The sequence below is a fragment of the Aplysia californica genome, unplaced genomic scaffold, assembly GCF_000002075.1.
Source record: "Aplysia californica isolate F4 #8 unplaced genomic scaffold, AplCal3.0 scaffold00274, whole genome shotgun sequence".
Classification (NCBI taxonomy): domain Eukaryota; kingdom Metazoa; phylum Mollusca; class Gastropoda; order Aplysiida; family Aplysiidae; genus Aplysia; species Aplysia californica.
The window spans coordinates 730,813-743,749 of NW_004797544.1; the positions used below are offsets into that span (position 1 = coordinate 730,813).

Sequence of the window (12,937 nt, forward strand, 5' to 3'; positions counted from 1 at the left end):
CTCTTTCAACCCTATTAGATTATTTAAGAGGTGGGACCTCCGAGATTTAAAAAAAAAACATCTCCGAAAAGATCAAGCCAAATAGGAAATTCATGTTAAGTGCCTTTCCCAAGGACACAAAGTCGGACCGAGCTGAGACTCGAACCCCCGAACACGCACTCTCACGATTACTGGTCCTGTGGACTAACCGATAGGCTACCGACACCTCTTTCGGCTCTCATATGACATGTGTTGCAAATGTTGCAAAACTTATTTAAATTATTTTTAAAAGAACTAAATTATGAACGATTTTGTTTCTTTTTTTTTCTCTTTTTTTTTTTGAGATTTGTTTGTTTTGTTTTGTTTTGGGGGGGGTTGTTGTTGGGGGGGGGGAATGGGTATGTTGTTTTGTTGTTTTTTGCGTAGCCAATTTTGCTTTTTTTCTGCGACTATTGTTCTCGATGCTAATCATCGACACTCGTACAACAAAAGTGTACTGCAAGTGCCGTAAAACTCATCTGACTAAGACACGTTTTTTCCCGTTTCCGCGGCCAGTATCCCCGATGAGTACAAGCAGAACAAGCTGGACAAGCAGTACCAGCAGATCGCCATGCAGTCCAAGAAGAAGCGCCAGGCGCCCATCCTCATGCAGCCCAACGACAACAGCCGGCCCAACTCTGGACGCCGGAACCGGGACGAGAGCCAGCCGCTGGTCAACAAAGGAGGCGCCGCGCCCAGGTCAAGGCCGGACCAGTCCAGTTACGGTGAGTAGTTTGTCCGTTGTTGAGTTATGGGGAAGTTGTTTGTTTGTTTTTCCTTGTGTTTTGTAGGATGGGGTGGGGGTATGTGTTTGTGTGTGTGTATGTGTGTGTGTGTGTGTGTGTGTGTGTGTGTTTTGTTTTTCTTTTGTTTTGTTCTTGAAATCTCTGCTGTTAGGCGCACTGAGCTGACGGAGTGGGAACGCACTATTTAACTACAAACTAATACAACGTATTACTCTTGTTCTTGTTATTGTAATGATTATTGTTAGCAGCTGTAAAAGTAGCAAATGCAAACTCGCACGCACACACACAACCACACTCACACACACACACACACACACACACACACACACACACACACACACATACGCACACACACACGTGCGCGCACGCACACACGCACACACACAAACACACGTGCGTGCGCACGTACGCACACACATACACTCACGCATAGATGGGTGGGTTGGTAGGTAGGTATGGAGGTAAGTAAATAGGTAGGATGTTTCAAACTCAAACTGATGAGTTCTCTGTTCTCGTTTCGGTGGGTTGGTAGGTAGTCCAACCGAAGGTCTCTCTGTTCTCGTTTCAATGTGTCGGTGGGTTGGTTGGAAGGTTGGTAGGTAGGTAGGTAGGTAGGTAGGTAGATAGATAGGTAGAATGTTTCAGGCTCCAACTGAAGGATTCTCTGTTCTCGTTTCAGTGCGTCGGTGGATTGGTTGGTAGATAGGTAGGTAGGTAGGTTGATAGGACGTTTTTAACTCCAACTGAAGGTCTCTATGTTCTCGTTTCAATGTGTAGGTAGGTAGGTTCAATGAATAAAAGCAATATCTTAAACCACCACTAATGGTCACTTTCTTTTCTGGTTTCAGTGTATACCGGCCCCGGTGCTATGGACGACCCCATAGGCGGCGGCGAGAACGGGTTCGGCGTGTACGACAGGGGCGGCGACAAGATGAAGATCGAGAACGTGACGATCGACGAGTCGAGGGACTTGAGCGACACAGACAGTGACGACATCCCCACTATACCCACAGGTTGGTGGCTGCTGGGGCTGGTGGTTGTGGTGAGGGGTGGAATTGGTGGTGGTGATTATGGTGCATATTATTATGGTTTTATTGATGGTGTTGGTGATGGAATTGGTTGTGGTGATTATGGAGCTGGTTATGGAATTGGCTTAGCGAGGGTTTGGTGGGTGCTCTGGTGTGGTTTGCTCCTTTTTGGGTGGTTTGTTGGTAGTGTTGCTGGTACTGGTGACGGTGGTAGTGGTGGTGGTAGTGGTGGTGTTTTTTCCGGTAATGGAATTGCTGCAGGTGTTGTTTTGTGGTGGTGGTATTGAGACTGGTGCTGGTGGTGTTTATGGTGATAACGCTGGTGCTGTTGCTGCTATTGCTGGTGCTTTTGTTTCTGATGGTGGTGATAGTGGATAGTGTAAAAATGGTTGCATGTGGTGGTGATTGTGATGGCATTGGTGTTGTTTTTGTTGCTGGTGGTAGTGTGTCAGTGTGCTTCTCTTCATTCAAACTAAACGAAGATTGATTGTTTAAGTATAATATGATAGTGGTTATAATTTGGTGATGGTGGTTATGGTAATGGCTCCCCCCCCGGCATCCCCAATCCTCTCTTGTTTGAAATTTGAACAAGCACAACAATGCAATTTGCTGCTGCTGAAAGTGTCATTTCTCCCATCAGGGGGCTCTGAGGTTGACGTACAATGACTGTCCGTCCGCTTCGGTCGTCGGATGCTGTGGTGCTCTGTTCCAACGTTTGTGCTGTCCATGACTCTTATATTGTATGTCCATAGTAGTCACTACTTTCCGCTTGTCGTTCTGTCTTCTTGCCTTCTAGCATTAATTCTTTTTGAAGTGCGTTGTGCCTCTTTGTGTGGCCAAAATATGGCAGTTTCTTAGCTTTGAGTTTGTTTAGGAGCCCCAGCGATGTTCCAAATATTTGGGAAACTTCTTCGTTGGGACCACACGTACGGATTCTTTTTTATTTCCAGACAATGATCCTGTACCGCCCCCTCGCGGCTCACGTCACGGGGGAGGCGGTCACCGAGGCTCCGCCCTCACGCCGTCTGGCCCCGCCCCCATGATAAACGAGGAGGATGTGGACAACGAGTCTGTGCCCATGCCGGTGGCGCCGAGCCAGGGTGGAGGGTCAAGGTCGCCCAGCCTGCAGGACGCGCCGCCCGTCAGCACTTTCCAGACTCAGAACAGTCGCAGCGACTCTCCGGTAGGGCGACTTGTGGTTGCTGTTATCGTTACTGTTGTTGTCGTTGATGATGATGTTGGTGATGTCAGTGGTGGTTGTGGTTTTTCTGTGGTGGTCTAGGTTTTTGGGAGGGAGGGGTTGGGTTAGGGGGGGGGGGTATCCTGTTGTTGATGTTGTTGTTGTTGTTGCTGCTGCTGGTGGTGGTAATGATGATGACGATGGTATTTAATGTTGTGATTGTTTGTGGTTCTATGCAACCGTTATAAATTGAACGATCTGTCGATCTGTCGTAGTTCATGCCTCTGATAGATCCCCCTTCTGTTCTTTAACCTTCTTTTCTTTAAGTCTATTGTGGCCATCTCTCTGACTTACCTTGTCCGTGCACTGAATGCCCTGTTATTGTGTCGATATGCTTCTCTTTATTTAAACGAATGCTGTTGTTAATGGTGTAGTGGTCTCTTTTTTTATTTTAGTCCTCGGAGGTTTTGCTTTGAACGTGTGATTTTGTTTGTTCATGCTCCCTCTATTGTGTGGTTGGTGTTTGCTTCTGTAACTACTGCAAGCATTGTTCGTTTTTCTAACTCCCATTTCTTCTCCTTGAGGCCTTACAGAGAGGAATAGAAAAGAAACTGCTCTGAGTTTAGATCTTTTTTTTTTTTAAGGATTTCCCTTCTTCCGGGTGTACTTCCAAATCACTGGGCGACAGAGCCTATGAATTTTAGATGTAGCCATATAAGAATTTCTCCTTGAAAGTGTTGAATATTATAGTGCTGTATATTTTCTTCCGTCTTTCTGTCTGTTAAGTGTTCGTTGTCCTCATTGACTCCTGTTTTTCTCTCCAACAATAATATGTGTTTTTATGGCATTGGTCTATGGTTTAGGGATTCTTTTTTTTTAGGTTTTAATTTGAACCTTTCTGGGCGAATGTTTTTCAAAGTGCCTTATTATAGTCCCTCTAGCCTGTGTGTATTGATTTACAAATCTGTCATGAGTGTTTTCCATCTTTTTTATGTACATGTCATTCGAAATTCTCTAATGAAAAGAATGAAGGAAGACTCTTTTAATAGAGTAACAGTAAAACGTGTAACGAAAAATTACTATTATTAGTTGCTAGACAGAAAGGACAGTTCTTTTCTTAAATTTGGGGATCAGGAATCAATCGTAAGTTTCATGTACCTTTAGAAAAGCTGGGGTTGATGGTTTCTCAAAAGGGAAAGGTGTCGGAACAGATTGTTTGGGGAGAGGGGGGGGGTACATGCTTGGGAAAAGAACAAACTGGCCATGTGTATAGTTTTGTAAGGCAACTAGTCGTGTCACATGCTTGTGTAAATATATTACCTCTTTTCGGGAAGCGATTTCTCGTTATAATATGGGCAAAATCTGCAGAGAGAGGTACTGGTGTATCGGCGTATGGCTCAGAATGAGTTTGAATGAAAACGAGGATTCCAGGTTGGGAAAATACCACGTGTTATTGTAATAGAAGTTGCCCCACTGTCATGGTATTCCTAAGCAATGACACGCTCACTTACAGAGGTTGGAAGAGATTGGGGACGCGCCCAAGAGGAAGAAAGAGAAGAAAAAGAAGAAGAAGAGGAAAGAGTCAGAAGCCATCGAGGACGGAGGGGACGAGGTGAGGGCGCGAGATGCTCATAGTGTGCTCACTCATCTTACAGTTATACACATAATATTGTTATTATTTATTATAACATTTGGTTCACGGTAATATCTGTACCTTAGTTTGCTTTCATTAGGGTGTGTGGTGCACTGACAAAACGTCGGCTAGCTTTTTAATTAAATGATGTTCTTAGCTCAGATAGCAATTTTTTTCATCAGGCGGGAGAAAAAAAATGTACCAGTTTTCTAAAAGAAATGTGCTTACGTGATGTATCGTGGGTTGGGAGGGGGTCGGTTGTTGTTTTTTTTTTGGGGGGGGGGGGGTCTTTTGTTTTGTTATATATTCCAATTTCGGAATTTTAGTTTCGATAGAATATTTCTTTAGCAAGTGCAACCGATATCACAGATTAAGAAGTTTCAATAAAAAGAAATTTTCAAAATGTTAACATTATTTTTAGTAAGGTAGCGTCCATGCCGAACACTAACTAACGCCGACAGATTATACAGACTGTATTGCCCGATACATTGCTCTTCAGAACCAAGTGAAATTACCAATCGTGTCATGGTGGCCGCGTACTCAGTTTAAACGTAGATGTAGTAGTGTTGAAGAGCAGTTTGCCGTGCTCTGCTATTTTGTTTCTCTCTTCATCTGTCTTTCGAGGATTGCTACCGTCCAACAAAGCCACACCCTTGGGAGTAGGGGAAAAAAACGGTTTGGACCCAATGAACGAGGTCCCAGAGAAAGTTTTGGTCTGAACTGACGTTTATTTGATTTTAAGGACGCCTCAAGGTCGTATTCAAAAGTCTCAGTATAGACAGTTTTGTCTCAGTGCCCCACACGCCTAAGTTCGTACTTTATTCAAAGACTGGTCTCATGCTCAAACGTCTGCTGTATTCAAAATCAGTCAGCATTTGCCACCAAAGGGATATTGTTTCGTAATAAAAATTATTTATTTAATTTCGCTTTTTGTCATTGTCGTAACTGGGACAGAGGGTGGCTCCAGTTTTTGACACTGCCTTGCTGGCACGCTGTTCTCTCGCAGTAATTAGAGCAGAGAGTCCAGTCTTTGGGTGAAAAGTTCTTTAGTTTGCGCCAGTTGTAATAACACGTTACTTCTAAGGGGGGGGGGGGGGGGGTTCCATTGTGTTTGTCGAGGGGTGTCTTTTTTTTTTTGTCTTTTGAACCACATGTCTTCCCGACGGCTTCCCTATACTTTATACTGTTCCTCGAAAATGGCTAATTTTGGAATATTTTTATGAGATACAGTTATGCGTTATTTTAGTGCATGTGGTGTAAATGCTGTGAAAGCTATTTACCTCTATTGCAGTCCCAGTGGTTTCTGTTGCCTAGATACTTAGAAGCAGGCGTTATTTGGCTTTGAATTCCTCGTAGAAATGTACGAAGGGTCCACATTTAAAAGATAAGTTTGAACAAAAGTTTTCTCCTTTTAGTTTTTTGGAGGGGTTTTTTTTTTGGGGGGGGGGGTGTGGATGCCGAAAGGTTGTAATTACTTTAGTTTATCAATGAACAACCTAATGTTCCAATATAATATTATAACAGTTCCATTTCTATTTTAGGTGGGGGGAGGCCAGGGGAGGGGGGGGGGGCAAATTAAAGTATAGGGAAGCCGTCCTTATATAAAATTTCAGTTCAAAACGATTGCGCTATATTATCCCCCACAATTTCCTTTCCCTTTCCCTACCTGCTCTTCCTTCGCTTCAGTGTGCTTTTTAGTATATGAAACCCCGCCAATGATTTCAGAGCTGCTTCGATGTTATTTCTTCAGCGACATTCCACAATCGCTCAGGTCAATTTCCAGATAAAACCTTATTTCAAATACAGTTGGGTTTTTTTTCGATACTCAATTCCTAGATTTTGATGGAAGAATAGAGAGCGGCCAAGTCGTGATTCTGAATTGGGCGATCACTTTTTGGTCAAGTTTTCTCAAAACTTTTTTTTAAAAGAGGGGGGGGGGGTTGACTTAAGTGATTATGGTATGACTCTCACAATTTTGTTCCGCACTTTATTTTAATTTCCATGTATCGTATTGTATTATGTATAATTTGTATTTGTAGTTCCAACAATAGAGCATTATTTTTGTTCTGCTTTATCAGACTTGACCTTAACTGAATTTTCTTCTTGGTCATTTAGATCAACATTTACCTGCGTTATTAGATTGTAGATGTTGTAACTATTGTAACTCTAACACCACGTATTCTGCAGTGCTCTCAATAGTTGAACTCACACTTTTTGATGCTCACTTTCTGAACTCACAACTTCTTTGCTTAATTGTATCCCATGCTGGTTTGTTCATTCGGTTGTTGGTTTGTTTGTTTGTGTATTTGTTTGTTTTGATTTTGTTTGGGGGGTGGAGGGGGGGGGGGATGGGGTTGTTGTTGTTTTGGTTAGGGGGGTGGGGGTAGTTTTGGGGGGTTTTTTGTTTGTTTGTTTTATTTGTAGCTAAAGCCGTAACTATGTACGATAATACGTTAACGTTTAAACGAATTCACTGGAGAACCGTTCCTTTACGAAACTGATGGAACTGGCGCCTGTGGTGTAGCCTCTTTTTGTATCCCCCTCCTCCTCCTCCTCCTTCTGCTGCTGTTGCGCGCTGGAGACCTGCGTTCGATGCCCGAGTGGGGACTTTTTTTTATATTGAGTATCTTGGTCTTTCTAGTGGAACCTAGTATCCCTCTCAGCCCGAGCTGAACCTAAAAGGCAGAGTTGGAAGCCTGTCTCCTAAATGGCCCGAACTGTGTTTATGCAGCTGTAATAACACCTACATTAAAAAAAAGCAGATCTACTCCAAGACTACAGAACAAAAACATCGACATACCGTCATGCTTATCATTAAATAAAGGACGAATGTCTATAGTCTTAATGACGTCAGTGATGTGCCGGTAAGGCTCTGCCCCGTTACTCGCCAAAGACACACGTTCAAACCCTATGTACTCAGGTCTGCTTTGTTGAGTCAGTCTTCTAGGATGTTGTATTCGTTTTTTTTATTGTTATTTTGGTGTTTTACGGCGCTCGCATCTGCATAAGGTCATATAATATCAGCGCACGGGATACATTAAACGTTTTCAGTTTGGAAGGAATTAATTTTGAATTTTGCCCGTGTGGCGGCCGAAGCCTATTCTTATGGATTTTGTACCACTAAATAAGGGATCTTTAAAGTGCGCAACTCCGAGATTTTTCACCCTTATCTGAAAGGTTAGGTATTAGATCTTACCTACCTTAAGATTAGGTGTGTGGCTGAAAGACAGCAGTATGAAGGAGCCAAGGAGTAGCAGTAGAATGACTGAAGAAAGAGTCGGGAGCTCAGAGGAGGGGGCAGAGAGGGGTGCTGGGGCAGAATGTGGAGACGAAAGCAGACGGTTGGGGGGGTGAATGTTTTGTTTGTTTTGTGGGGATTGCTCTTGGTTTTTTCTTTTCTTTTCTGGGGGGGGGGGTTGCGGAAGGTGGGAGGGTTTGTTTGTTTTCTTGCTTTGTTTTGTTTTTTTGTTTTTTGTTGTTGTTGTTTTGTGTGGGGTTGTTGTTGTTTTTTTTTTGGGGGGGGGTGACGTTCGTTTTGCGTGTCTTGGCTTTTTCTCGCATTTGAAATGACATTTTGTGACTAGATTTTTTAAAAATATAATTTTATTTATTTCTTTTTATGCTGCATAAGTTCATGGTTTTTCAAAGCACTTAAACGTCATAATGCCTTATCATTATCTTTAATTCAACTGAAGATATATGAAAATGAGCGTCCTTGCCGAGTTATGTAATTTTAGACCGTTATTCCTAATGCAATTTTTTTAACGTATTAGTTTGAAAGCAGACGAACAATGCAGTTGAAAATAAAGTATACGTTCAGTGATTTTTTTTTTATAGAACATGTACTCCCACACTGGGGGGGGGGGGTATCTTCCTCCTCCTCCTCCTCCTTCTGCAGCTTCTCTTCCTCCTCCTCTTTCTCCTCTTTCTCCTCCTCCTCCCCCTGCTCCTCCTCCTCCTCCTCCCTATCATTGCTCATGCTATTACTTTGTATTATCTGCCCCTCTTTTGTATCACCATCAAACCAAACAAACCCCAAACATCCCAGGAAACATCGCTTTCTTTTTTGGTTACAATTTGATTTCAGTCTGTTTGCTTTTATAAGATTTCTATAACCCCTTTTGTCCCTGCGAAAACGTCATCGTCTTCATAACAGTGGTGACGAAAATAGTAATAACAACAGCAGTAATACTAACAAAAATAATAATAATTGATAGTAATAATTATTATTATTCATTATTATAATAATGATCATAATAAAAATGATAATAATGACAGTATTAATATCAGTGTTATCGATATCATTATCATGATCCTGTATTATTTCTAATAGATCTGATAACTAACTTGCACGCGATAATGCTTTATACAATTACCTGTCATTATAAACTCATTCTGCTATACAATAATTGTTAGACTCATAATTGACCTTGTTTGTTTATATGGATTGTGTTCAGCTTCATTGTCAACATAACTTGGTTCAAGAGAAAACTTCTATGCTTATTTGTTTTTCTTTGGTGTCTTTTTATAAACACTGATTTCACTTAGAGACAAACCTTGAAGGTATTTTTCTTCCCCCCCCCCCCTCCCTTTTTCCTTTTTCAAGCCCCAGTCTCTCTCTCTCTCTCTCTCTCTCTCTCTCTCTCTCTCTCTCTCTCTCTCTCTCTCTCTCTCTCTCTCTCTCTCTCTCTCTCCCCCTCCCCGCCCCACAGAATGCTGCGAGGCCTTTAGCTTGTTTTCAATTGGAGATCGAAGGGGCCTTTGCTGCTGTACATTACATTGAAATTATAACATCAAGGCCACTATCCTTGTTTCCCCCAGGGATGCAGTGTAGAAAGTGTTTGTGTAAGCCCTGCTTACGTCTTCTTCGGGGTGTCATAGGGACATGTTTGTCATGTATTTTAATTTTAACATTGGCATCGTTCGTACACCTCCCAGTGAAAGTGTTAGTGTTAACAACGCACATACTCACGCACACACACACACACACACACACACACACACACACACACACACACACACACACACACACACACACACACACACACTTTCCACCTGTCTCAATTCTTTTTTCTCAAGTACAATACTTACTACCTCGATCCACATCCACTTTCTTTCCTTCTTCCCCATCCTTCATTCTCACCTTTAGAACAGGTGCTCTGTTTTGGAAATAACCCATTCGAGTCCGATGTAACACCACTGCCAAAACAAATTGATTTGTTTTTTAAATGACAAACCCAAACGTATTAAAAAGCAAAACGGCCAATCCAAAAGTATCCTTTCGATTTTTAGATACATAAATAGATAAATAAATAAATAATAAATAGATAAATAAATAAATAAGTAAATAAGTAAATAAATAAATAAATATTTTCTAGATTTAAAATAAGAAACCGAACTCAATGAGTACCACCTGTCTTGTTTGTCAGGACCACCAGCAGGAGAACGAGAGCGACATGGCGTCGGGTGTGGGGGCGGGGCGACCTCGCTCCTACACGCCAGACGCCTCCGAGCTGGAGGACTTCGTGCTACGCCCCGCCCCCCAGGGCGTGACCATGAAGTGCCGCATCACACGCGACAAGAGGGGCGTGGACAGAAACATCTATCCCACCTACTTCCTTCACCTGGAGCAGGACAGCGGCAGGAAGGTACAGGGGCAGAGACTCGTGGGTTGTTTATTGGTTTGTTGTCCTCCTCCTCCTTCCCTCCTCCTCCTCAACGCCCTCTTTCTCACCCTCTTCATCGCCCTCCTTCTCGCCCTTCTCTTCCTCCTTCTCCTCCTCCTTCTTCTTCTTCCTCCTCCTCTTCCTCCTCCTCCTCCTTCTCCTCCTCCTCTTCCTCCTTCTCCTCCTCCTCTTCCTCCTCTTTCTCCTCCTCCTCCCGATGGTGATGATGGTGGTGCTGATAAATATGCTTCACTGTACTCAAACTTGATTCGTTCTGTGTTCAGGTCTTCTTGTTGGCTGGCAGGAAGCGCAAGAAGAGTGCTACCTCCAATTACCTCATCTCCACCGACCCCACAGACTTGACGCGGAACGCAGAGTCTTACTGCGGAAAACTCAGGTGATTCTCACGTTTTGTCTTGTCCATGATGCTGCTGAGGATGCTTTAGGCAAGTGATGGTGATGGTGGTGATGTTGATAAATGCAGTAATGGTGTTTATAATGGTGGTGGTGGTGATGTGGAAGTTGATAAATGTAGTAATGATGTTCATGCTGGTGGTGGTGGTGGTGGTGATTTGGATGTTTATAAATTGTGACAATGATGTTTAGGACGGTAGTGGTGATGCTGTGAGTGTTGATAAATGTTACAATGATGGTTGTGGTTGTGGTGGTGGTGATTGTAGGGGTGATGCAATGGATGTGATAAATGTAGCTATGATATAAATGATAGTGATGGGGATGCTGTGGGTGTTGATAAAAGTAGCAATAATATTGATGGTAACGGTAGTGATGGTAGTGATAGCGGTGATGGTGGTGATAATGCTGTGGATGTTGATAAATGTGACAGTGATTTTCATGGTGGTGTTGGTGGAGATGGTGATGGTAATGCTGTAGAGGCTTGATAACTAGCTCTGATGTTAATGATGATGGTAGTGCATGAAGCTGTACCAGATTTGATGGTAATAGCTGTGATGTTGTTGATATTTGTTGTTGAAGGTGGCAGAGTTGTAATGCCTCGTTTTACATTGAGTGTTTTCTTCCTCTCCAGATCCAACCTCCTTGGTACACAATTCACGTTGTTTGACCATGGAGACAACCCCAAGAAAAGTGGACCGCAGGCTGCAAGGCAGGAACTGGTGGCTGCAGCTTATGTAAGTTGTTCTCTAGCTCTTCTTCTCTTCACTAATGGTCAAAATCACTATTGTCCCAGAAGTCGACCGTCCGTCTGTCACAGAAGGTCTTAAAACTCACCAGGAGTAGTGAGTAGAGAAATGTAAAATGTTATTCATAATAATTGTAAAGCACATTGAGCATGCTGTAGAGCCGCTTATCATCATTATTATTATTACCATGACTAGCCTACTGGATCAAGATTTTTTTAAATATATTTTTGTTTAGACGCTGGCTTCAGAAGTGCCATGAAAAGTTTTGTTGTCAAAAGTAAATTAATGGACGTGCTAGAAATTTTTTTACACAGACAGACGAAAGTGAATAAGCTATAGTTGATTTGATTGTTTGCTTTTGTTGGTGGTTTTCAGGAAACAAATGTATTAGGATTCAAAGGCCCTCGCAAAATGACCATCATCATCCCAGGGATGACGAGTGAACACCAGAGAGTGAACATCAAACCTCAGGGGGTGAGTTTATGTGTGTGTGTGCATTTGTGTGTATCTTTGTTAGTAGGTGTGATTCTGATTGGTTTGTATGTGTCTGCTTCTGTGTACATACGAATGGGTTAACACATGTTTGTGTATGTTAAATATATGTTTGTGAGAAGGTGTATCTCAGATTTGTAAGTTTGTGTTTCTTTGTGTGTATTCATAAGAATGTGTTTGGGTAAGTGAATATAAATGTTTTTACTTGATCACATGTGCATACTTTTCAAATCTATGAGAAAGCTTTTTTTTTCCTCCTCTCTTTCTCAGCAGAGTGTGTCCTTTTATTTGACTGAGTGCCTCACCCTGGAACTGACCAATTCTGTGTCACTGTTTTCTTTATTTATACTAAAACTCAACCTTTTTTGTTTCTTCTAGGTTTATATATATGGTTTTGGTCTTAGATCTTTTTTTCCTTTTGTTTCTTTTAATTTTTCATTTGCCTTTGTCTTAACCCTTTGAGCCCATAGCAGCGGCACACTGATGGTGCAGCACTTTGGCAACAATAATCTGTAGCTCTGGTTCACAGATGTGAGGAAAGAGCACTGAATTGTCAGGCAGAAAAAGGCAGTAATTTTCCATCAATCAGAACGGTAGTTTCTGTCAAAATTCTATTGTGGGATACCAACATGGCTGCACTCTTTCACGCACATTTTGATTACATTCTGTGCTGAATTACTGGGTTTTTTCATGATGAAGTGCTCTCTCTCTCCATGAACCCGGAAGCTCAGGAGATCAGGATTTAGGTAAAATTAGGATCTGCTCAGAGCTCAAAGGGTTGATAATTTTTCAACTACACAGGTGAAATGATGATTTATAACTCTGACTCAGAGTTGTATGAATGATTGCATTAATTTTCTTCTTACCTCAGGGTCATGACGGACTCATTGAGAGGTGGAAGAGAAAGGACATGGAAAACCTGCTGGAGCTGCACAACAAAACACCCGTCTGGAATGAAGGTATGAGCTGCACTTGACAAAGAAGGGGAGGAAGAAAGATAAAATCTCCCTCTTC

At 42.3% G+C, this 12,937-nt stretch overlaps 1 protein-coding gene across 4 annotated transcripts in view; it reads left to right on the forward strand.

Moving 5' to 3' along the window:
• The window catches only part of LOC101852772 (tubby-related protein 3), a 117,874-nt gene that overhangs the window by 99,114 nt on the left and 5,823 nt on the right, over positions 1-12,937 (forward strand). For 3 of the 4 annotated variants that reach the window (XM_013084136.2, XM_005101215.3, XM_013084135.2), the window contains 9 exons: positions 535-743; positions 1,613-1,777; positions 2,743-2,975; positions 4,486-4,584; positions 10,035-10,253; positions 10,556-10,668; positions 11,317-11,419; positions 11,807-11,905; positions 12,795-12,882. In XM_013084136.2, coding sequence (XP_012939590.1) covers positions 535-743; positions 1,613-1,777; positions 2,743-2,975; positions 4,486-4,584; positions 10,035-10,253; positions 10,556-10,668; positions 11,317-11,419; positions 11,807-11,905; positions 12,795-12,882 — 1,328 coding nt within the window. The remainder of the gene's footprint in view (positions 1-534; positions 744-1,612; positions 1,778-2,742; positions 2,976-4,485; positions 4,585-10,034; positions 10,254-10,555; positions 10,669-11,316; positions 11,420-11,806; positions 11,906-12,794; positions 12,883-12,937) is intronic. The other variant, XM_013084138.2, reaches the window with a different exon arrangement.